Source organism: Stegostoma tigrinum, chromosome 36, assembly GCF_030684315.1.
Source record: "Stegostoma tigrinum isolate sSteTig4 chromosome 36, sSteTig4.hap1, whole genome shotgun sequence".
NCBI classification, from domain to species: domain Eukaryota; kingdom Metazoa; phylum Chordata; class Chondrichthyes; order Orectolobiformes; family Stegostomatidae; genus Stegostoma; species Stegostoma tigrinum.
Window position 1 is genome coordinate 23,797,495 of NC_081389.1, and position 25,607 is coordinate 23,823,101.

The 25,607-nt window shown below is 39.3% G+C and overlaps 1 protein-coding gene across 8 annotated transcripts in view; it reads left to right on the top strand.

The window, feature by feature from the left end:
- Positions 1 to 25,607, top strand: part of myo9aa (myosin IXAa) — a 318,790-nt gene that overhangs the window by 217,773 nt on the left and 75,410 nt on the right. For 7 of the 8 annotated variants that reach the window (XM_059640175.1, XM_059640177.1, XM_059640182.1 and 4 more), the window contains 9 exons: positions 2,935 to 3,078; positions 7,955 to 7,994; positions 13,547 to 13,669; positions 16,370 to 16,450; positions 18,209 to 18,319; positions 19,316 to 19,438; positions 21,518 to 21,667; positions 22,278 to 22,582; positions 22,987 to 24,717. In XM_059640175.1, the coding sequence (XP_059496158.1) occupies positions 2,935 to 3,078; positions 7,955 to 7,994; positions 13,547 to 13,669; positions 16,370 to 16,450; positions 18,209 to 18,319; positions 19,316 to 19,438; positions 21,518 to 21,667; positions 22,278 to 22,582; positions 22,987 to 24,717 (2,808 nt within the window). The remainder of the gene's footprint in view (positions 1 to 2,934; positions 3,079 to 7,954; positions 7,995 to 13,546; positions 13,670 to 16,369; positions 16,451 to 18,208; positions 18,320 to 19,315; positions 19,439 to 21,517; positions 21,668 to 22,277; positions 22,583 to 22,986; positions 24,718 to 25,607) is intronic. The other variant, XM_059640181.1, reaches the window with a different exon arrangement.

Consider the following 25,607-nt stretch of genomic DNA (forward strand, 5'->3'; position numbering starts at 1 on the left):
GGCTGTCCACTCTATACCTCTGATCATTTTGTACGCTTCTATCAAGTAACCTCTCATCCTTCGTCGTTCTAAAGAGAAAAGCCTCTCTCAACCGTTCCTCATGAGACCTTCCCTCCATTCCAGGCAACAACCTAGTAAATCTCCTCTGCACCTTTCCCAACGCTTCCATATCTTCCCTGTAATGAGGCGACCAGAACTAGACACGATACTCCAGGTGTGGCCGAATCGGGCTCTTGAATAGCTAGATCATAACTTCACGGCTGTTGAACTCGATCCCTCTGTTAATGAAAGCTAACACACCATATGCCTTCTTAACAACTCTATTCACCCGCGTGGCAGCTTTCAGGGATCTGTGGACATGAACCCCAAGATCCCTCTGCTCCTCCACACTGCCAAGAATCTTTCCATTAACCCTGTATTCTGCTTTCAAAATTGTCCTTTCACAATGAATCACCTCACACTTTTCAGAGTTAAACTCCATCTGTCACTTCTCGGGCCAGCTCTGCATCCTATCCAGAACTCGACCCACCTTCGTATCATCCACGAACTTACTAATCGACCCTTACATTCCTTCGTCCAAATCATTTACAAAAATCACAAATAGAAGAGGACCTATAACAGATCCCTGTGGAACACCACTCGTAACTGAGCACCATGGTGAATATTTTCCATTTGCTACCACCCTTCACCCAAAGGCACTGATGGATATGGGCCAAGTATGGAGTTAGTGCACAGGTCAGCCATGGTGATCTGTACGGTGGAACTGGCTTGAAAGGCTGAATGGCCTACTCCTGTTGTAATGTCCTGAAACTAAGATGATTGGCCTACAAAAACATAGCTAGCTTCCCTTTTGCGTGGTGTGACTGCAGCCAGTGGATAACCCTACCCTTGATGTCCTCTGACTTTGATTTTGTTAGGTTTCCAAAATGTTGCTACATTTTGCCAATCCTTGTCACCTAAGGAATGCCTCAATTTTCAAATTTGTTTTCAAATCTCACTTTTCAGGTCTGACTGTGCTTTAGAAAGGTGAAATGTCTGTCATGCTGACGTATGAGCCATTAATTTGTACATTCCGACAATAGAAAGACTATGGAACTCATTTCCCTTTCCCCCACCCCCCAGCAGTTTTTAAAAAATTTTTGAATTTCATTTTTAGGCTTTAAAGCTGAACTTGGCATCTCCTGCGCACAATTTTTTGATTTAACTTTGATCTCTTACTATTTTCAGCCTCAGCTGTCTTTACACCATGGGATCTTGACTTTTATCTGTGTTTCTCAATTTAAGTAGCAATTAGAATTAGTTACATTGTCATATGTACTCACATGAGAACCGAAATGTTTTACCAGTCACCACTTATAGCACCGTCTTAGGTACAAAGGTACCCTAGATACAGATTTTTAAATACAAATTCTCAGGGGAAATGAATTAGAAAAATAAAGAAATAAGAAGTCCAGCAATAAATTGGAAAAATAAGGAAATAAGAGTTCAGAATAACAGTCCATCCAAGCCAGACCCTGCAGGTCTTCATCTTGAGGCTGGGAGTGCTGGGAGTCAAATCCACGATGAGGCCACAAGTCCGAGTCCATACTGAGGCCAGAGGTCCGTGCTGGCTTTTACCCCAGACATCGTCAATGCCACCCAAGGATAGGAGGTAAAAAGAAAGAGAAAAAAGAAAAATGCAAAAAGAGAGACAGGGCGGGAGGGGGGGAGAAAAGAGGAAAAAGAAACGATGGAGCAGGCATGCCCCAGCTCCGGAATCCTACTCTGCTGCTGTCCTGTTACTTTAGAGTCATACTTTTAGAAGTATCTGAAAGTCTTAGGTCTTGGTTTGCTGAATATTTCTCGCTCTCAATTCATCTTTGTTCTTTTGTCTCAAATTTTCACATACTGACTTGCTGAAGATCTTTCATGTTATCCATGGTGAAGTTTTAATAGTTTCTCATTCTTTTAAAATCAAGAATCTGGAATATCCATTTAAATATGTTTGCATGGCAGATATGATGCTGGCATCTAGCTTGGCTGATTATAACTGAAAAATGTAAAGCAGAGTCATCTGCATGAAGATAGTTAAGACAACGAGTGAACCACGATATAATGCTGGCCTGACGTCTGCACACAATTTATATGAAAGTAATTGTATTTGTTCCTAAGAGAATTGTTACAAAATTAATTTCATTCATTGAATTCATTTTTCTGGGGTAATGTGACTTCAATACAGTGGGACTGTTACTAAGGGCAGTATAAGGCGGTTAATTACTGAGTGAGTACAGGCTGGATCTGGGCTGGATCAAGGCTGACAGAATATGAGTTTTTGTGTCACATCAACTGAAATTGAGCATTCATAGTCTTCCATTCAAGAGATGGGTTAATAAAATAAAAAGAAAATACCGTGAATGCTGGAATTACTGAACATCTATGGACAGAGAAACTGAACTAAGGTTTCTAACAGAAACATCATCATTGAGTATTTCAAGACAGAAATAGATTTCTGGAAATTAATGCCATCAGTGGCTACTGGGATAATGCAGGTAAGTGACATTAAAATAGCTGGTCAGCCGTCATCTGTTCAAATGGCAGAGCAAGTTCAATGGGCCGAATGAACTATTCTTCTTGTGCTACGTTCCTAGTAATATAAAATCACGGTTGTTGTTGCATAATACAGATGCGTCTTTAATTATAGGAAAGATAGCACTTGAAACAATAGATATTGCTGTGCATTATATTTGTACTCTTTGTATTTGAAGGAGAGTATAATTGTAAGTTGTGTTCATAATTTGTGCTCATTCTGTTGAGGGCTGTACAGTTTTAAGTATTAACATGCCTTTATCCTTGATTAACCTGTTGTGTTTTTTGGGTATTTCCTGTTTTTATTTTCGGTGTCTAGCATCTAAAGTTTATTTTTGTTAAACTCTGATGTTTCTTTTCTTTGAACAGTGACCTACGTGGAATGAGCTGGAATGGCAGGACAGGAGTTCACGCTGCAAGGCTTCCCTGTAGTCATTCGTTGATTGATGATGAAGGGATTTTTTTGAATTCTTCTAGCACAAAGCTATTGGAGAGAGCTCATGGCATCCTGATGTGAGTATGCAGCTTTTCTACCAGGAAATGCAAACAGCTTCTATGTACTGAGAAGCAGAATTTTGTATAAATGCTTAATTTGCCACCTTGAACATTTACTGAAAAGGAATAGCTTCAAGCCAGTGTTCAAACAGGGTACGTTGCTACTCATATTAATATAATTAATGTTGACTGGAATACAAAAGGTATTACTCAAATCTAATTTATTTCAAGAAACAAATAATGGTAATTTTGCAATGTTGGAAAGAGTCTAAAAAAGGTAAGTTAGGTTTTTTTGTTATGGAGAATATTGCTCTAGGCAAAGAATAACACGAGTATTGCTGCTGCTCAGTATAATGTATAGAGCAGCAACTTGTAAGAAGAATATAAAAAAATCTGCAAAGAAATCACAAACATATAGACAGCATAGAGTAGTTATAACGGTTGGGTGGTTTGGGGAGGGCTTTAAATTTCCATGTATCAACCGGGATAATGGTAGTGTAAAGGGCAATGAAAGACTAGTGTTCCTAGAGCGCATTTACAAACGTTTACTGCAGCAGTGTCTGTCAGTCTAACAAGAAAGGCATCACTGCTTGACTAGGTCTTTGGAATAAGGCGGACTAACGAGCTCACTGACAGTGGGACAACATTTACTGAGCAGTGTTAGGGTTAGGGTTAGGGTAAGATGTACAAGCAAGTGCTGCCAACCCATGATGACAGAGGAGGAAACTGATTGGTAGGGTTTAAATTTGATCAGGAGGAGGTATTGGATGAGATGTTGATACTGTAAGTTGATAAGGTACTGGAACTGGAAGAAAAACATCCAAGGATTTTAACCGAAGTGAGAATGGAAATTGCAAAGGCAATTGGCAGTTATCTTTCAGACTTCCCTGGATTGGAGAAGTTGACAGCAATTATAGATCGCTCAGTTGAATCTCAATGGTGTGGAAAGTTTTTAGAAGCAGTTAGAACAGTACAGCACAGTACAGGCCCTTCAGCCCTTGATGTCATTTGAGATAGGTTTAGTAGTCACGTGGCAAAATATACATTAATTTAGAAGCGTCAACATGGATTTGTTAAGGGAAAATTGAATCTATCTAACTTGTGCAAGCTTTTTAGAAAACATGACAGAGAGATTTGAAATTAATGCTGATGCAGTGCCCATGGACTTCCAAAAGGCATTCTATGCAATGCCACACAACAGACTTGTAAGGACAGTTATAGGTAGTTATAGGTCATGTAGCAAGAGGGACAGTCACAACATGGACACAAAACTGGCTGAAGGATAGAAACCAAGTAATGGTTAATGGATGTATTCCAGGCTGGAAGAAGGTTTGTAATGGAGTTCCCCAGGAGATCAGTTTTAGGACCCACGCTTTTCCTGATGTACATTAATGATCTAGATTTTCATGCAAGGGACAATTTCCAAATTGCTGATGACAAAAACTCAGTAGAATTGTAAACTGTAAGGATGATAGATTACAACTTTGAAAGAACACTGATACCTTTTGCTCACCCAGAGAGAGAGAGAGAGAGAGAGACGGATGGTGGCAAGCTTAACCTGAGGGTCGCAGCATGTCAGGTGAGGGGTGTGGTTAAGGAAGCAGAGCCTTAATTGTGACCTCACTGGGCGGATAGGTGGCTGTTGAAGTTTGAATGCGAAAGTGTGAGGTGATGCACTTTGTTGTAAAGTATATGGCAAGGTAGCATAAAATAAAGGGGATTATTCTAAAGTGCATTCATGAGTAGGCAGACCTGGGTGCCCATCGATGCAAGTCACTAAAGATGGCAGGACAGATAGAAAGAGCTGTTAATAAAGATTTGATATTCTAGTCCTTGGATGGAGTATTCCATACAGTTCTGGGCACCACCACATACGAATAATGTGAACAGGAGAGGGGGCAGAAGAGGTTTAAGATGTTAATTCCAGGGATGAGACACTTCAGTTATGAGGGTAGAATTGAGATGTTGGGACTGTTTAAGGAGAAGACTAAATGAAAATAATATAAAAATTTTCAAAATTGTAATGGTCCTGGAAGCAGTGAATAGAGGGAAGCTGTTTCCACTCATAAACTGATTGAGAATTAGAGGGCTTCATTTTAAAGTCTTTTTCAAGAGGAAAGAATGTGAAGTGAGAAAAAAACTTGCACACAGCAAACTGTCAGGATAGGAATGCATTACCTGGAAGTGTGATAAAAGGTTGTACAATTGAGACATTCAGGAGGACATTGGGTGATTATTTAAATCGGAAATATATGCAGGGCACAGGCAAAGGCAAGAGATTGCCACTCTTAAAATGCTCAGCACAGTTACGAATAAGATGGGCGTTTTGGTCTCTTGCTGAACTGTGACAATTTATGCTGCTCGGTCAGAATCCTAATGTAGTGGCCACAACACTCCAGTTCAACTTTCAGTTAAGGAGAAGAGGGGAAAAAATGTTGCCCTGCTACTAATCATACTGTTTATCCCTTTTGGAAAGTGAATGTCAGTGCTGGATTTAATTAGGATGCTTTCCATTGTTGAACACCTTGCCAATTTTCTCATTGTGAGTTTGGAAATGAATAATGGTCAGTTGGACAAGGAATCAGAGAAGTGCCGGTGCCTGTGGAAATTGTAGACCAGTAAGCCTTTTTGAACTCAGGAACACAAAGTGGAAAGGCTGGGAAAGAAAGGTGACACAAATATTCTGAAATAGCTCATTTATTTGCCATTCACCACTCAGTTTGAATGTTCTTGCTTGCATGTATTTTACGACAGAGTGCAGAATGTCTACAGTTTACTCTTGCCATACCACTATTTCTTCTATTCTTCTATTAATGAATCATTCACTAGCAGATATGAATTCGCATTTGTCCTTGTATGTGTGCACTTATCCATTATCATCTATGAAGTTATGTCATTTTAAGCATTTAAAATTATTTGATATTTGAATGGTTGCCACCCAGGCAAGAATCAATACAATTAAAATGTGACTTTAGTTCTACATTCAAAAATTTATGATTAAAATATAAGATTTCTTCTTGCATTTTGTATTTGTGTTGAGCCTTGAAACTCCTGGTGACCTACCTCAGTCCCTTCCCAAACTCTGGCTTGTTATATTGGAAAGCCCAAGTCTCTCGATGCCTTCCTTGGAATAATTTTCAAACTGATTTCTGCAAGGGCATTAAGTATTCTTGATCTGTAGACTGACAGTACCTTAGATTGACATAGATTGACAATGCCTTGAATTTTCTATTGTATTCTGTATCTAATTTCTCTGAATTCATTCACTTACTAGAACTTTACTAATGTACAGCTGTGGAAATAATAACAAGGGTGATAATAATGATAATAATAGTAATGGAGCAATAAAGTGAGAAATTTGTTATAATGATCACTGATTCACCATATCCAATACAAGTTTCAATTTTAAGCAATTATTTAAGCACATAGTAGGTGAACTCTATGTTCAGCAGTAGATTGTGTGGTTCTTTTTAAGATTATGCAGAATTAATATTGATTATGTCTTAGGAATATGTGGTTGCAATTTTAATCCAAAACCATTGAAGTGTAGCTGTAGTGCTTTCAATTCTGGTGACAAGTGAAAGCTACCAAATTTGTCACTTTTATGTTTTTTTTGGGCGAGGATGATCAGTCATACCTTCTTTGGCCTAAATTGTGCTAAAAGTCTTTCTGATCCCTTCTAACTGATTACCTGACTGCTGATACCATTTTCTTTGGTTTGATAAAACACACAATTTGGGAACATTCAACAGATATGGCAGAACCTGTGGAAAAAGAAACAGTTAATGTTCCAGGTCTGTGGTTTTTCAGTATTCTTTTGGGTTTCTTGTAGTGGTTCCCATGTTGAATAAAATCCCACTCTTATTTAGTGGCCAGATTGCATTTTCCACTGGATTAAAGAAAAGGCTGACAGGGCTCATGCAGTTAAATACTGGGGTGTAAAATCGCTGCATTGTTTCAAGAGACACTTTGCATCTGCCATGACCTCTGCCCAAAAGTTACTCACTTACAGTGAAAATTATGTTTAATATTTTTCTTTGTATAGCTGATGCACTCTTCAAGTTTAGAATTACAGCGTTACAGAATTATTGCATTGCAGAAGGGGCTATTCAGCCCATTGTGCCTGCACAGACTCTCTGAATGAGCATCATGCTTCAGTGCCATTCTCCAGTCCTCTGCCCTTAACCCTGTGCATTATTTCTATTTAAATAGCCATCTAATTTCCTTCTAAAGGCCTCGATTGAAATGCACTTTAAAACAATAAATTTCGGACCCAAGCCACCTGTCCTCTGGAGAAGTTTTTTCTTGTATCACCTTTACTACTTTTACAAATTAGTCCAGATCTGTGCCCTTTCATTCTTACCTGTTTTATGAATGGCAATAGATATTTTCTGTCTGACCTGTCAAGCTTGAAAACTTTATTCAAATCTAATGTTATCTTGCTCCTTGTCGAAGAAAACAGCCCCATTTTTATAATTCACCTTCAAAGTTAAAGTTTTCATCTCTACAGCCATTCTAATAAACCTCTTGTGTACCATTTCCAAAGTGTTCAGTTTCTTCCTAAGATGTGGCACCCAAAATTCTATGCCATACTCCATCTGAGATCCAATTAGTGTCTTAAGCAGATTCAGCATAAATGCTGCTGACATCCTCTAACACCATTAATAAGCCCTAAGACACTGTACAGTCCAGAACAAGGGCTTTCTGAGTATGTAGTCTCTAAGAATGCTTCTTTCTTGGAATTTTGGGAATACAGATGACTTCTACACAGTAAAATTTGGCAATGGTTATTATTAGTGTTAAATATAGTGCTGTAGTGATACTGGCTACTTGCTGACTCATTGACAAAATGGGATGTGCTTGCTTTGTAACACTTACTATGCTCTTTCACTAGGAGGAATAGGAACTCCAAAACTAAACCTGTTTTACCAAAGGTGAGAACACAACCTTTGCTTTTCTATATTCCACCTGAAACGGTTGAATTAACCCCTTGTCTTCAAAGTGAAATTGTAAATTGTGCTACCTAACACTCATTGTATTTTGTGCAAATATCTTTAGTTGTAATGTGATTCAAGTGACCTTTCTTATGTTTCAAATTGAGCATTATGATGCTTTACTGCAATTTTTAAAAATACTATCTTTCCCTTCACTCTTCCTGTCTTTTATGGAGTACAGTGGAGGCATTGCCACTAATACCATATCCAAATATTCATTTGTCAACCCATAACGGCACACTTCTTCAAGCTGAACAGGAGGCCATTCAGCCCTCGTGTTCTGTCTTCTAATGAGATCATAACTGTTTAGTATCACTGTTATATTAAATTAAGAACTGTGGATGCTGTAAATCTGAAACAGACATTAGCAGAAATTGCTGGTGAAACTTATCACGTTTGACAGCGTCTTTGGAGAGAAAACTGAATTAGCGTTTTGATTCTTGTGACCCTAATTCAGAACTAGAAGCAGCTGGAGAAATCAGAGTTAACATTTTGGGTCGAGTGACTTTTCGTCAGACCCTTCCTCAGGTTGCCGAACCTAAAATGTTAACTCTGATTTTCTGTTCACGGATGTTGCTAGACCTGCTGAGTTTTTCCAGCAACTTCTGTTTTTGATCCTATTTCATGATAGGACTTGGCATAATGGAGATAGGTAAAAGATAAGGAAGCAGTTGTCGCACTCTACAATTGCTAAACACAGTGTTGAGACCTGAAGTCTATAAGGTGCCCAAGTGGAAAATGAGGTGATGTTCTTCTAGCTTGCGTTGAACCTTGCTGTAACACTGCAACAGGCCTGAGACACAAATGTTGGCGCGGAGCAAGATAGTTATTGAAGTGGCAGACAAGTAGAAGCTTGGGATCATTTTTACAGGCAGAGTCCTTGGGCTGGATGACTGCCTTCTGTGTCATTTATGCTTGTACCAGCCCAAAGAGAGACCATCTAATATCACTTAAGTTTTTGGTCTGTAGTCCTGTAGGTTGAGGCATTATCCAGACATGATGAGAGTTGCTGTCTTTATCACTTATTCATACCATGACCACCAGTGTAAAAGATTCTCCAAGTCTTCCTGCCAGTTACTTTAAATCTGTTCCGCTGGACTGTTGACCTCTTGTGCTAATCTAGAAGTTTTCAGCCCTGGTAGCAATCTTGTAAAATGCTTCTGTTATTTTTCTAGTGTAACCACATTTTTCCTTTTACATTGGTAATCAGAAAAAAAAATGCAATGCCCTAGCTGTGGTTTAACTCATGTTCTGTAGCATGATGTCGCTGTTGTTTTAATCTATATCATAGCCAATGAGATATGCCCTCTGTGTGTTTTCTTGATCGTGAAGACCAAACCAACAATATGTAGGAACACCATCGCCTTAAGATCCCCACCAAACATGTACCATCTCTTGTTGATGGGTCACAATCCTGGAATTTGCTTCCTAACATAACTGTGGAGGTACCTATACTGCATGGACTACAGCAATTCAAGCAGACAGCTCTTAACTTTTTCAAGGACAATAAATGCAACAGGGTGATAATGGCCTAGTGGTATGATTGCCAGACTGTTAATGCAGCGACCCAGGTTCTGTGGATCCAGGTTCAACTCCTACCATGGCAGATAGTGAAATTTGAATTCAGCTTAAAAAAAAATGCAGAGTCCAATAATGATCATGAATCCATTGCTGATTATCAGAAAAACACAGTTGGTTCACTAATATCCTTTAGGGAAGGAAACTGTCATCTTTCCCTGGGCTGACTTACATGTGAGTTCAGACCCACAGCTAATGTGGTTGACTCTTAACACCCTCTGGGAAATTAAGGATCAACAATGAAAGCTGCCTAGCTAATGATTCTCACATCCCCTGAACGGATAAAGAATAAAGATTTGGGTAGCATTGTCCACTTCCTATGAGAGAAGAAAGAACTAATGTCTCTGTCCTGCCACCTTAAAAAAAAAGCCTTGCATTCCAAAGGTCCTGTTGATCCCAGCTGCAAAAGCACTCCTCATTCATTCTCATTTTCTTCCTTCAATTGTGCTAATTTGGGATCCAAGTTTTCACTTCTCTTGGACCCAAAATTTCAGTCAATCCTCCATGTGGACTTATCCAGTGTTATTTGGCTAACAAATTTCCATTGACATTAGAACTGTGATGATCAAATGATCTATCATAGACTGGCTTGTTTGGGAGAGCCAGACATATCTGCAGCTCTTTGCATAAAAAGTATCTCCTTATTTCTTTCCTGAATGGTAACAAGCTAGATTTCTGAAATCTGAATAATGTGCAACCTAAAAGAAGAATCATTTATCTTCAGCTAACAACAGTGGTCCTTTTTAAAATAATAAATTAGAACTCATTCAAATCTGGACCAAGTTAATAGGAATGGAGAAGTACTAGCAGTAAAGAAACAAACAACGAATTGGAAATGGATGAATGTGCTGTTAATTGGGGTTGAGACGGTGCTTCTCTCCTTTTTAGCTTAGTTATCAAAGATAGAAGCTTTCTGGCTTGCCGTTGAATGGAAATTCACAAACTTGTCAGCAGTTATTTGCAGTGTATATTAGTGATTTGACTGAGAGAAGTAATTGTACTATTGCCAAGCTTGCAGCTAGCACAAAATTTGTTGGGAGGCAAGTATGGAAGATGACAAAAAGAACATGCAGGTTGTGTGCAGGGAAAAACTTGAAAAGTAGAATACTATATGGAAAGTGTGAGATTGTAGGAAGAACGAGAAGGTGAATATTATTTAAATGGAGGTAGACTGCAAAAAGCTGCAGCACAGAGGGATTTGAGAGTCTTTGGCCTGTATTTCAAAGGGAATTAAGCTACGCAAATTAGGGAAGTCTTGTTAAAACTGACATTGCATACTTAGACAACACCAAGAATATTGTCAATAGTTTTAGTCCTCTTATCGAAGACCGATGCAAAGTACCTACTATAAAGTTTTTGAGAAGATTTGTAGTGCGGGTTGTGGATGAGGTTGTAGACCTCTCCAAGCTGGTAGATTTGGTTGCAAACGTTTCATCAACCTGCTAGGTAACATCATCAGTGCACCTCCTGTGAAGCGTCTGTGTTCTGTCCCACTTGTTATTTATATCCCTCCGTTTGCTGGAGTGGTTGGTTTTGTTTCTCAGAGGTCTGTAAACAGAGTATAACTCAATGTATTTGTTGATGGCGTTCCGGTTGGAATACCTTGCATGAATATGGATGTGTCATTCCAGTCAAATTCATGTCTCTCATTGTCTGTGTGTAGTGAGACAAGTGAGAATTGGTTATGTCTCTCGGTGGCTAGTTAGCTTTTGTGTATCCGTATTGTTACTTTTCTTCAAATTTGGCCTATGTAGTATTTCCTACAGTCCTTGTGTGGTAAAAAAGTAAAAGTCAAAGAAATAATTGCCACTCTGCTGGACAAATCATGTAAGCAGGCAACCCGGGACACGAACAACATCAATAGGGACACCACCATGAAACTACTAGATCTGTGCCTCACAACGCACTTCACCTTCAACGACAGCATTTACAAACAAATTAACGGAGCACCAATGGGATCCCCAACATCAAGTCTAATTGCAGAAACTGTAATGCAAAGGTTAGAACGGACAGCGCTCCTCACTTTGGATCTGATATGCAGGTGACACCTTCGTGATTAGTATAATACCTACTATGTTGGAGGTGGTTCAGAAGAACCAGGTTGATTCTAGGCGTGGAAGGATTCTCTTAGAGTTTGAATAGCTAAGAACGTTAATGTGTTGAAAACAGTTCAGAGCAGTTTAATGAACTAATAACTAGAATGAGCAGCTTGCCTTATGTGGAAAGGCTAGACAGGCAAGGCCCTTTATCTCTGGAGTTTTGTCGAGTCAGGCAGGACTTAATTAAAATGTATAAGATCCTGAGGGGACTTGACTGTGGATGTGGAAACGATGGGTCCTGTTGTGGGAGAATCTAGAACTACAGGTTGTAATTTGAAAATAAGGAGTCACCCATTTGAGACAGAGATGAAGAAATGTTCTTTAATCTAAGATTGAAAGTCTTTGGAATCCCATTCCTCAAAAGGCAGTGAAGGCAGGGTCTTGAAATATTTTTCAATAAATTCTTGATTACCAAGAAGATGATCAGCATGCAGGAGTTGAGGTTAAAATCAGGTCAGCCATGATCTTACTCCCTAGAACACTTGTTTAAAATTCCTTGTTCATGTATTAGGTCGGGCACATATGCATTGGGATTTAACAGAATGAAAAGTGATCTTATTGAAATAGACAAGGTTTTGATGCAACTTGACAGGGTAGATGTGGACAGGTTGTTTCCCTTTGTGGTAGAATCTAGAAACGGGGGCATAATCTTAATGAAGGGTTGCCAAATTCAGACAGAGATGATGAGGAATTCTTTCCTGAGTGTAGTTAATCTGTGGAACTGTTTATTGCAGGGGGCTGCAGAGAAGAGATATTTTATCATATTTGAGTCTGAGGTGGATGTTTAATCAGTAAAGTGATCCAGAGTTAAGGGGATAAGGCAGGAAATTTGAGTTGAGGATCAGCTAGATCTCGTTGGATGGTAGACCCCAGATCGATTGGGCCAAATCGCTTGCTTCTGCTGTTACATCTAATGGTCAATCTGTATCAATGCTACTCAACTGGACTAAGGTTTGTTGAATGAAAACCTTACAACCAAAACTAGGCAAACTAGTATTTTTTACGAGGTATGATGAATTATGTACAAATTATCACTTTGAGGTATGTCCAATCACTGTTTTAAGAATATAGGAGAGAACCAAAATATTATGCAGTGTGAGTAATCTCACTTTATGGAAACCGCAACATCAAGCAGCTTTAATCCTGTAATAATGGCATGTAGATTGCAAATGTAATGTTTGAAATTTTGAAGTACAACTAGAGGATCTAGGGCTCTTTTCATTACAATACAGAGTTGAGAGGATATCTCTAAGGTGTTCACAATGTGATATTAGTTTTTAAAACTTTTTTTTAAATAACTGGTGAATTACTGACTAGATGATGTGAATTTAAGATCATTACCAAAATAACAAAGGATTTGTTAGAAGTCTTTATTTTTATGCTTAGAGTTGTTAGAACTTGGGGTGTTTCAACAGAGGTAATAGTGGAAACAGAATCAATAGTAGCTTTTAAAAGGCAATGAATATATGAGAAAAATAAACATTTGACCTGATGAAGGATTGGTACTGAAAATGTTTAGCCTGTTATTCTCTTTGCTGAATATTTGGGCCGGAAGGCCTGTTTCCACACTGTAGGGATTCTAAGAAACTCTAAGAATGTTGACTGATCTGTTTCCAGCGCTTCTAGTGCTAGCAACTTCCCTTATTCTATATTAGTTTTGTTTCAGTTAAATAGATTTGTAGATTGTCTAAGTCATTCTCTGACCTTTCTTACTGTAATTTTTATCTCGATTTTAATACTTTTACAAATACAAAGGTTCTGTGTATTGCTTTTAGCTGATTTAGTATTGTTACCATTTTTATCTTGACCTTCTAGCACTTGTTAGATGTGAAGTCACTGAAGTACCTGACAAGCCTGACACTTCATGACCGTATTACCAAGTCTTTACTTCATTTGCACAAAAAGAAAAAGCCACCCAGCATTAGTGCCCAATTTCAGGTAAATACATGATGCGTTTGACTGGTTGTCCAATTTTACTGCCTACCTTCCTTGAACTATATAGAGATGTTAAACTGTAGTCTCAAATGCCAGTGTTGATTGTAAGGTAGTCAGTGACATGACTTTGAGCACTTAAAGTTGTGGTTTGTTGTATTTGGGGCTGCCTGATATGTGTTAACTGGTTCAAAATGGGGATTGCTCAACTCTAAAGAGCTTCATCCTCCTCCTTGCTAACCTTGACCATCATAAAATTAAACAGGCTATTTGAACGTAAGAATGTAAAGAATCAAGAATGAGAAAATACCTTGATTAATTGAAACTTGTTACTTGAATACCTAGATCTCTACATGTTGAATCACTGAAATCATTTGGCAGCTTGCCATAAAAAACCTAAATTTGACATGATTCAGATCCATATTAAATAGCAAATCAATTGTTAATGGAAATGATTATCACACTGTTCCCTATAAACACTGCCTTCAAAAGACACCTCATTTCTTGTAATTTACACTTGCACAGTCAGTTCTGTCCTAATGATACCAGAGGTTACACAATACATAAATCATTGTACAAGATGATCATTTAGTAAATTTCTTCTTTCTCATAGTATGGGTATAGTTCCACAGTTCTCAAGTAAGACTTGAGATTAAAAACACTTTTCTCATTTGCCCACTGCTCAGTTATCTGCATGAGGAATAGACATGACTGCCAATGCAATCTCTGTAGTGTTCATTTTAATATGTAAAAGTAAAAGCCATATTGATAACAAGTAAATGGTGGAATTGAGGATAAAAAGGGTTGAAATGATTTTAAGTCTGAGTTTTACCCAATCTGACTGTATAAAATACTGTAAGTTAACCTCTGAACTACCTAGACTTTGGAAATGATATAACCAATGTACGATATCAGTAGTACAATGGGACAGCACGGTGGCACAATGGTTAGCACTGTTGCCTCACAGCGTGAGGGACCTGGGTTCAATTCCAGCCTCGGGGAACTATCTGTGTGGAATTTGCATGTTCTTTCTGTGTCTCCTTGGGTTTCCTCCAGGTGCTCCGGTTTCCTCCCACAGTCCAAAGATGTGCAGGTTAGGTAGATTGGCCATGCTAAATTGTCAGTTGTGTTCAGGGAGGTGTAGATTGGGTGGGTAATAGGGGGATGGGTGTGGGTGGGATGTTCTGAAGTACGATGTGGACTTGTTGGGCCGAAGGGCCTGTTTCCACACTATAGAGATTCTGTGAATATAAAGTTGAATAGATGATTTGGATTTACCTCTGAGAGCAAGAAGAACCTTTCAGAAGTTTTCTTTAGGATATCTAAATAGACTGTGCAGCTCTTAGAAACGGAAAACATAGACCATAAGACATAGGAGTGGAAGTAAGGCCATTCGGCCCATCGAGACCACTCCCCCATTTAAATCATGGCTGATGGGCATTTCAGCTCCACTTCCCTGCACTCTTCCCGTAGCCCTTGATTCCTAGTGAGATCAAGAATTTATCGATCTCTGCCTTGAAGGCATCTAACGTCCCGGCCTCCACTGCACTCCGTGGCAATGAATTCCACAAGCCCACCACTCTCTGGCTGAAGAAATGTCTCCTCATTTCCATTTTAAATTTACCCCCTCTAATTCTAAGGCTGTGCGCACGGGTCCTAGTCTCCCTGCCTAATGGAAACAACTTTTCAGCATCCACCGTTTCTAAGCCATACATTATCTTGTAAGTTTCTATTAGATCTCCCCTCAACCTTCTAAACTCTAACGAATACAATCCCAGGATCCTTAGCCGTTCACTGTACGTTAAACCTACCATTCCAGGGATCATCCGTGTGAATCTCCGCTAGACAGGCTCCAGGGCCAGTATGTCCTTCCTGAGGTGTGGGGCCCAAAATTGGATGCAGTATTCTAAATGGGGCACAAATTAGTTATACATCTATTTTTCACCTGCTGAGCACACCCTAAAGCACTGCATTGGTAACGCAATAATTTTGATGTGTATTCACTGTTGTGATCCCACAAGCAACAATTAGTTCTATGAACATTTAAATTGTTTTAATATTGGTGGAGTGATGACTTGTAGTCAAGACTGGAAGGAAAATAACCCCTGTTGCGCATTGAAATAATGCCCTTAGATCTTTTAATCCTCCTGAGATGCGGGCATCTTTGATGCCTTGTCTGAAAGATGATATCTCTGATGCTACAATGCTGTTGGGACTGTTCTGGAGCGTCACCTCGGATAGTCTTTCTAATTCCTGATTTTAGGCTTCAAATCCCAATCTTTTGCTTGAAAGGCGGTAGTCCAACCACTCAGCTAAAAATGGCAAATAAAACATACTAGATGGAGAATAAAGAGAAAACTAATGTTTTGAAATTCAAATAGAAGTTTTGAGAAAATGTTGTTGAAAAATTTCTCACCTAAAACAAATAGAACTGAATGCAGTGGAATTTGTCTGACTTTTTGTGGGTCTTTAAGATGTGTTAAATTTTCTTATCTAAGGTTCTTTTGACTTTGACCCATTCATTCCAGGCACTACAATAATTCTGAGGAAGGACCCAAAATGTTAACTCTGTTTTCTCCTCCACAGATGCTGCCAGACCTGCTGAGCTTTACCAGCAACTTTGTTTTTATTCCTGATTTACAGCATCCGCAGCTCTTTTGGGTTTTACTACAATAATTCACCTTTTTATGTTTTCTCTTTCTGCAGGCTTCTCTCAGTAAACTGATGGAGACTCTGGGACAGGCAGAGCCCTACTTTGTCAAATGCATTCGATCAAATGCGGAAAAGGTAGCTATGCTTGTTGGAAATTTAATAGGTTGATAAATCAAGATAATGTTAGGTCATTGCTTGCATGAATAGAATAAACAGCCACTGAAAACTTTATGTGACGACTTTTAATATGAAGGCATTTTACCAATGAGGCTGAAAAAACCTGGCTGCCAAAAGTTGGGTAGGCTTTCAGGTTTTTCTCATTTAAATAATATCAGGATGAACATAGCATCACATCTATTGAATAAGGAATAAGAAGTCTGATTATATTTCAAGATGTTGTGATTTAGTGACAATCTATTTAAATTTTTGCAGACATTAGGGAGAAATGATTGAGGTGGGTATAAAGATCCTGATTGTTACAATGAGGCTTGATTTCAGCACAATGGTGACATAGGGAAAAAGAGAAACGTATACGACAGTGTATATGGCTTTTGATGGGAAATGTGGTTGGACAATTATCGTAAAGTTAGCAATGCATTGGTTGTGGGAAGATGGGAGGGAAATTACAGCAAATTCATGTTTAGAAGTAAGAGCACAGTTCTTACTCAAGTATTTATCGTGTGTTAAGACCATAAGAGATAGGAGCAGAAGTAGGCTTTTCATCTTATTTTCAGTGAGATTATGGCTAATCTGAAAATGTTCATCTTCTCTTTCCTGACTTCACCCAATTAACCCTTGATTCCCCTACTGTTTTGTTAAAAAATCTATGTCAACTTTAATGTACTGAATGACCCACAGCCCGCTGTGGTAAGTAATTCCACAGATTCGCTATCTTCTAAGAGAAGAAATTCCTCCTTACCTCTGTTTTAAATAGACAATTCTTTACTCTGAGATTATGCCCTCTGGCCTTGGGTTCTCCCACAAGGGGAATCAATCTTTCTGCATGTACTATGTCGAATCCCTGAAGAATCTTGTATATTTCAATAAGGCTGCCTCTCGTTCATCTAAACTCTAATGAGTGCAGACCCAATCTATTCAATGTCTCCTCATAAGACAGTCCTTTTATTTTCAGGATGAACATAGTGCACCTTGTCTAGACTGCCTCCAATGCCCGTATATCATTCCTTACATAAAAGGACCAAAATTTGTCACATTAATCCAGATGTGGTACATTCATTTTTCTCATCTAAGTGACTAATATATACTGCAAATAATTACAGTCCCAGCACTGATTCCTGTGGCACCTCACATTTTTACAGGTTACCATCTTAAAAACTCCCCTTATCTATGTAATAAGGTTAGGGTTAGGGTTAAACCCTCCTGTCCATGCTCATATACTAATATCCCAGCACCATAATCTCTTGTCTTATTAAGTAGCCTGACCTGTGGTCAAACGCTTTCTGAAAATTCAAATCTATTACATTCACTGCTTCCCCTTTAACTATACTGCTTGTTACCTCCTCAAAGAATTTGAATAAATTTGTTAGTCGTGATGTCCCTTTCAAAGCCATGCTGACTCTGCTTAATGATATTCTATATTTCTAAATGCTGTGTTGTTACACCCTTCATAATAAACTCTTCGCATTTTCCCAATAATATATGTTAAGCCAACTGATCTATAGTTACTTATTTTATTGATTTCTTACCTTTCTAAATAAGCATGGGCAATTTTCCTATTACCTGTCCAGGATTATTAACAGATATTAACAAAGCCTTCCTAGATTGTGAAGAGATGCTCAAGATGTTATTCACTTTCTCCTGTGTAAATTATTACTTTTAGATTGAAATTGTTTTGTTTACCTGCCTGAGATCGATCTTGTGTGAATATTGCAGCTTCCTTTGCGCTTCCATGATCACCTAGTCCTGAGACAGCTACGGTACACAGGCATGTTGGAAACAGTGAGGATACGACAATCAGGTTATAGTATTAAATATACTTTCCAGGTGAGAACCTCTGGTTATTTGGAAGTGTAAGTATTCCAGTCCATTGCTCAAGTTTGCTTTCAGAATTAATGGATGGTGTCAATTTCAAGTGAAATACCAATTTTTCCATAATGTTTATGTTAATTTGAACTGAAGTGCCCACCGCTGAACAGGTCAAATTAAGTTGAATTTAAGAAGTTAATTCCTTTCCAGGCTTGAGTGGATTAGTTTGCAATTTTATCAAGTGCAATCTTACATTTGATTTAAAAATAATTGATTGAGTTGAATTTGATTTTCTTACATCACCTGCGACTGCATGATTTTGGCTGCATTATGGGTTGTGATCTTTCAGAGCACTCTGGTTGGAAGTTATAATTAATTCATTCCTGTCAGTTTAGCTTTGTAGAGTGATTTTTAAAAAAACATGTCCTAGATTTTTCTAGTGTATGCAGTAAAGTTTGCTGCATTAGTTTTATTGTTAGCATTGCCTGTTACCGCTCCCAAGCGATCACTGTTCACTCTCAAACCCATGCATCGAGTTTCTTCAGGCTGTTTGATTGTTGGTAATATCTTATCAAGTATCCCTCTTTCAATGACTGCATCTCTATTACTAGTAGAATCCCTGGTTAGTATTCAGGAAGGGAAAGCTTCACTGAATTGCCATTCTTTCTGTCTTCCCTCATTCTCTCCCACTAAGCTCCTTTGTTATGTCCAACTGTTCCCTTTATTGGAGTCAACTCATTCAGCATCAACCAAATTTGAAACCTGGGACTATCCTGGAGTTTATTTGTTTTGGAATTTCATCAAATGATGTACCTTCCCATCATTCCAAAAGGAGGAACATAACTGGTTAATTTGGAATGTAATCCTTATCTGATGTATGGTTTTAATTGTCATTAGATAATGTAATCTTTTCTGTGGTAAGTTTTATTTTAAATAATGTTAAACTGATACATTTTGGTATCACTGTAAAGCTATAGTGAAAGTAATTCTATAATTTTTCTGAATCATTTTCAGGAATTTGTGGCTCATTTCCATGTGCTTCTGCCACAAGGCACCATCTGTTCTCAGTGCAATATCAGGAAATTTATGAGAAATGCAAACCTCGACGTAGCCACTTATCAAGTAGGAAAAACAATGGTATGTTATAATTTTGTTATGCAACTGCCAGTTGATATGCCTATTTGAAAATGATGTGCACAGATAATGCAAGCTGGTTCAGAAATTTCTAATAGAGGAACATAAGGTGAACATCTGTGTCCTACATTTCTGGGGATTTTAGATGGATCATATTGTTCAGATTATGAAGTATTTTTATAATTTATTTCTTGTAATCTCTGCAGCCAATGCTGCGACTTTAAATTATTCATGCTGAGGACTCGAAGAATTTGTAGCTGGTCTTTTGTCAATTGAAAACAAAAGTGCTTTTCCGACATAGCAGGAACTGCAGATGCTGGAGAATCTGAGCTAACAAGCTGTAGAGCTGGATGAATACAGCAGGCCAAGCAGCATCAGAGGAGCAGGAAGGCTGATGTTTTGGACCTAGACCCTCCTTCAGAAAATCTCTTCGTTTGTTGAATGCCAGCATTCATGCTGAGCATGAATAAAACTAGCAGTTTCCCGACACCAGTTTTCATTTTGGACAGTTTGTAGTAGCTATAGATGCAAGTTTGATGTGTCCCCATTAAATGTCCACGGCCTCACACTTTGCAATTGGAGTCAGTTGATATTGAGCAGGAGCTTGGGTTGAGATTTATTTCCCTCTTTTGAAAAAAAACAGTAATCAACTTAAGGTTGCCAACCGTTTTAACTCCCCCTCCCACTTCCTGGATGATATGTCCATCGTGGGCTGCCTCCAGTGTCACAATATCACCAACTGCAAACTGGAGGAGCAACATCTCATATGCTGCCTCAGGAACCTACAGCCCAATGGTCAGAACATGGAATTCACCAGTTTTAAAATCTCACTACCTCCGGCCTCATTCCATTTCCGACCCTCTCATCCCCACCTCGACCAAACCCAACCTATCTGCCCCACCCATCCCACTGATCAATCCCCTCCACTCCCTACCTGCAATCACCTATCACCATCCCACCTACCTTCCCCAGCTCCAACCCTCCTCTCTATTTTTTTGAGCTCCCTTCCCCCTCCCCATTTCTGCAGAAGGGCTCCAAATCGAAATGTCAATGTTCCTGTTCCTCTGATGCTGCCTGGCCTGCTGTGTTGCCTCTAACTCCAGCATCTGCAGTTTTTGCTTTCTTTGACTAAACTTTATGTGCAATTTTTTCATTACCTCACTTCAGCTGATGTTTACACCCAATTCCATTGCTAAACCCCTCTGCACTGCTGCATCCTTCCCAGGTTAACAGTTTTTGACTATCTCTTATCTCTTCTTCTCTGGCATTTATTAGAAGTCTGAATGAGACCTGCAAACCATTTGTTTCTTTTTGTTTCACAGACTGCCTGTTTTGCTACACTGAAAATATTGTATGAAGGAATTGCTGTTGTAAAATGGTATTATAGTGGTGAAGGTTACTGGATTAACAATATATATGCTCAGGCTAATGCCTTGGGTCATGGATTCAAATCTCTCAACTGCAGTTGGTAGAATATATATTCAATTAATAAATCTATAATCTCAAATTATTCTCAGTAATGCTGCAATGACAACTGTCATCAATTATAGAAATCTATCTAGTTCACTAATGACCTTTAGAAAAGGAAAACTGCTATTCTTGCCTGATCTGGCTTGCACGTTTCCTGACCTGCTACAGTGTGGTTGACTTTAAGCTGACTTCTGAAATGCTTGACAAACAACTCAGTTTGAGATCAGTTAGGAACAGCCAGCTAACTGGTATTGCCAGCGATGCCTGCATCTCAGGAAAGGTTTTTTTAAAAATTCCATTTGACCAGTATTCTTGAATACTTAAAAGAAACAAAGAAGTGTGGATGCTGGAAATCAGAAGTAAAAACAGAAATTGCTGGAGAAACTCATAAATTCTGGCGGCATCTGTGGAGAGAATGCATTGTTAACATTTCGGGTCCAATGACCTTTCAGAACCTGTTCTGATGAAGCGTCACTGGACCTGAAACATTAACTGTGCTTTCTCTCCACAGATGCTGCCAGACCTGCTGGGTTTTTCCTTGAATACTTACTTATCCATATTTCTCCCACTCTCTGTTGCTAATATCGTTTACTGTTGTATGGTTCTCCATAGATATTCCTGAAGGAGATTGAGCGTCAAAAGCTGCAGGACATGCTGCACAAGGAGGTCCTGAGACGAATTGTTTTGCTTCAGAGCTGGTTCCGTGCTGTGCTTGAACAGCGACAATTTCTTGAAAAGAAGAGGGCAGCAGTTAAAATACAGGTTTGTTCAATAGTGGAAACTGCTGTTTTTCAACTTTGTCAGTAGAATCTCAGCTGAAATCTTAACACAAGTCTTAGGAAGAAGCTTCTTTGAAGGTTAAACAAAAAGCATCTTGAACTGCATAATTTTCAGGTATTCAAATGATTGCCTGTGTGCTATATGCTGCCTAGGCCACAAAGTTTGGGCAGTTCTGTTCTGTTTGTGCCATCATTTCCTTTCCACTGGTTTAACCTGTTTGGGCTATGTATGTTGGGAGCTTTGAAAGAGCTTTCCTTAGATTGGTGGTCTCATCAGTTGAATTGTCAATTCATGTGGACTTCCACTACCTAGAACTGAAAGGAGAACTGCCTACACTGATTTTGCTGTAAGCCTGTTCACAGTTTGGGCTTGAATCTGAGTGCCAGAGGTTAGTCCAGTGATAAATCTACTGTGGAAATATATTTCCAGCAAATTTCATGGATCTTGTATTTTAAAAATCACCTTAAATGTTACATTACTTAAGAGATTATTTTGGGTGCTCATGTATAAGAAGTTTGTTTCAATGATTTTCATGAGAGTAGTTCATAGATATTTCAAATATAACTTTTTTGTCTTCCATTCTTCTCTGCAGAATTGTTGGCGACGCTACAAAATGAAAGAGCACCTAATTTGCACAGACCCCACTGTCTTAAATGCAGCAGCGACCAGTATTCAGGCCGTGTGGAAAGGATACCAACAGAGAAGGATACTTTTGCGAATGCATGATGCAGCAATTGTCATACAGAAGTGGTGGCGTGATTGCCACAGGTATAGACTAGCTGCACTGTGCATTCAGAAACACTGGCGACGATACAAAGAAATGCAAGCATACAGAGCATTCAGGGACAGCATAGTAAAGATTCAAGCTGCTAACAGAGGTTTTGTAGTACGGCGCAGGTAACTGTTATACAGAGCAAGTTTTGTCTATTTGTTTGTCTACTCCAGATTTGGATTGTATATATGACCAGCCATCAGTACAGCCTCTGTTATCTTGTATTTAACGTTAAGGGGTTTCTGTTCTGGTTAAATTAATTGGATAGTTATCATTTCTCCCAAAAGCTTCCTCCCTAACTTCAGTGCTGGCGTTAATAATGGCATCTTTGCAAGCTCAGCTGTGGCAGCCTATTCAAAACAAATCCCAGAGCTGACCTTGGAATATTCTAATCTGAATGGGCAGTACATTGATCCACTGACCTATTGGAGAACTTCTTTGATCTTGAATTGAATCAGAGCAACTCACATAGATGATTTCTAGAGTGTCAAGTGCCTGGGGGAATTTAATTCCTATCTTTTTATTTCAGGTTTCAGGCGTTGAAAAAGCAGAAACTCAAAGAAAAGAAGCAGCAGCTGGATGGTGAAAAGATAGATACCTTGAACAAACACATCCCAGATGAAAACCTTCCTGAAATCGTCAGGCCTGAGCTGAGCAAATTTGGGCATAAACTAACTAAGACGTGCACTTCAATAGAAAATGACTGTCAGCAAATCCATTCTGAATGTATCAGTAATTCAGTAGATTTGCAGGTTAGAACTTCTGACTTTTCCAATATTACAAATATACCACAGGGTGTGATTGTCAGGGAGAGACCAAAATCCCTTTCTGGAGACTCTGACAAACAGAAAGTGGTGCGTGCCAAAAGACATAGTCGGAGAATGCGAGAGTTAGAACAAGCCAAATTTAGCCTTGAATTGCTGAAGGTGCGATCAGGAGGTGTGTCTCCCTCAGAGGAGGGGCGCTGGTCCACCGAGCTAGTATCCGATGGCGTGAGCTCCCGATCTCCTCAGGGAACGCCGGACAGTGAAAGCTCAAGGGGTAGTTTTGAAGCGCCTGTTTGTGAAGAAGAACAGAAGAGAAAGCAGTCTTTAACTATTTCTGATGAGTCAGTCTCTGATTCCAGCCTGCATACTGTTCAGGATTATCTTTCAATAAATTCCACGCCCAATAATCATGGTCTGTCCTCTGACCTGACACTTTATGGAAAGAACCTGCCTTCCAGTCCGTATATGAACACTAATTATACTAGTCTTGACTCCAGAAGTCCGAAATCAGCCAATAAGGAATTCCATGTTCGGAGATCAAATTCTGAAGATCGATCTTCCAGACCAAGGTTGAGCGACAGTCAGTTTTCAAGTTATAAAGTGGACTGCAGTCTGTCTACTCAGTTGCCGAATCAAGATAGCCTATCCAGTAGCTCAAAGCCAGATGAGACTATCACTGTACATTCTGACCATTATACAATTGAAGGCACTATTGCTGCACCCAAAACGGATGAAGCGGGTGACAGTGCTCCACTCAATCAGTCACTTGATGGTGAATTTTGTAAGGATGAAGATGAACAGCCTTGTTCAGCAGACAATTCAGGCATTAGTCCCTTTCCTCAAATTGCAATTCTGGAAAGACTTGAACAGTTAAATGTGCAGCAGGCAGAGAGACAAAAGCAGAAACGGCAGCAGAATGAGAAGGAGATGATGGAACAGATAAGGCAGCAGACAGAAATCCTGGAGAAGCAACGCAAAGCTTTTGAAAAACAAGAGAAGGACATGTTTGAGAGACAGCGAGGGGAAGCACTGCAGAGAATAGAACAGTGCAGACAGAATGATATTGCTCCGGTTCCTTTGATATCTCCAAGCGAACAGACAGACAGACCTCAGCCCTGTCTTGCTTTGCTCTCAGACAGAAAGTGGGATTCAAGTATCAATTCAGATTCTCAATTAATATCATCCATTGAATCTAAAATGTTAAACACTGCAGAATTTTTTGATATTTACAATACCACAGGCTGCCCTGGAGTGAAAGATAGACCTATCAGTATGTTTTTTGATAAGAAGGATCTGCAACCAAGTGGCCTACAAGAAATTAATAAGCTAGATGGGTGGACACCAAAACTCAGTTTGGAGTCTCGTGAACCTGGTACAGGGGAACCCCGACAACCTAGATCTCAGAAAGGGGCTGCAAACGTGGAGGAAGAGTCTACAGATGACAGGACCAATATCTTGTTTTTTTTGCCCAAAGACAAAAACACACTAAGCAAGTAAGTTATTTTCCTTGCATATTCAGATGCCTAATTTAGCAGCTGCATAACTGTATTGGTGATGTTGTACACAGTCAATGGGATGATAGAGTAACAGCTTTGACACTATTGTTAGTTTGATGTTTGGCTGTGGGGAAAAGCTAACCAAGATAGTAATGAATAATCTCAGCAAAGTTAATGAACAGGCCATCTGCTGCTTCTGTTGATCAAAAGCTCGTGTATGGAATGAGGTAAACATAGACGTATAAGAAATTCATTTGAAAAATGGTCTGAACATTGTACTATACAAAGTAGAGGTGTTCTTTAAAATTAATGGCTCTAATAAGATAGCAGCCCAATGGTGTGTTAAGACTGTAGTAACTTTACCGCTTCATTAAGGAAATTAGAGAGGTGGATGGGTTGGGAGTAAAGGATAGGATAAAGGATAAAGCCTAAAGACAGAAGAGTAGTTGAAAAGACAAAGGAATTGATAACAGGATAATAAAATGTGAGGCTGGATGAACACAGCAGGCCAAGCAGCATCTCAGGAGCACAAAAGCTGACGTTTCGGGCCTAGACCCTTCATCAGAGAGCTCTCTGATGAAGGGTCTAGGCCCGAAACGTCAGCTTTTGTGCTCCTGAGATGCTGCTTGGCCTGCTGTGTTCATCCAGCCTCACATTTTATTATCTTGGAATCTCCAGCATCTGCAGTTCCCATTATCTCGGAATTGATAACAATCTGGCTAGGAGGGTGAATAGCTGTTAATGGGGACTGTTATGACAAACAATAGATGGGGTATAATGGCAGGCTGTGTGATAACAAGGCCTGGTGTTTGTGGGTTCACTGCTTGCTGTAAAGTCTCCATCTCATTCTCTCATTCTCTTTGGGGTTGGGGGCTAGGACATGGGAG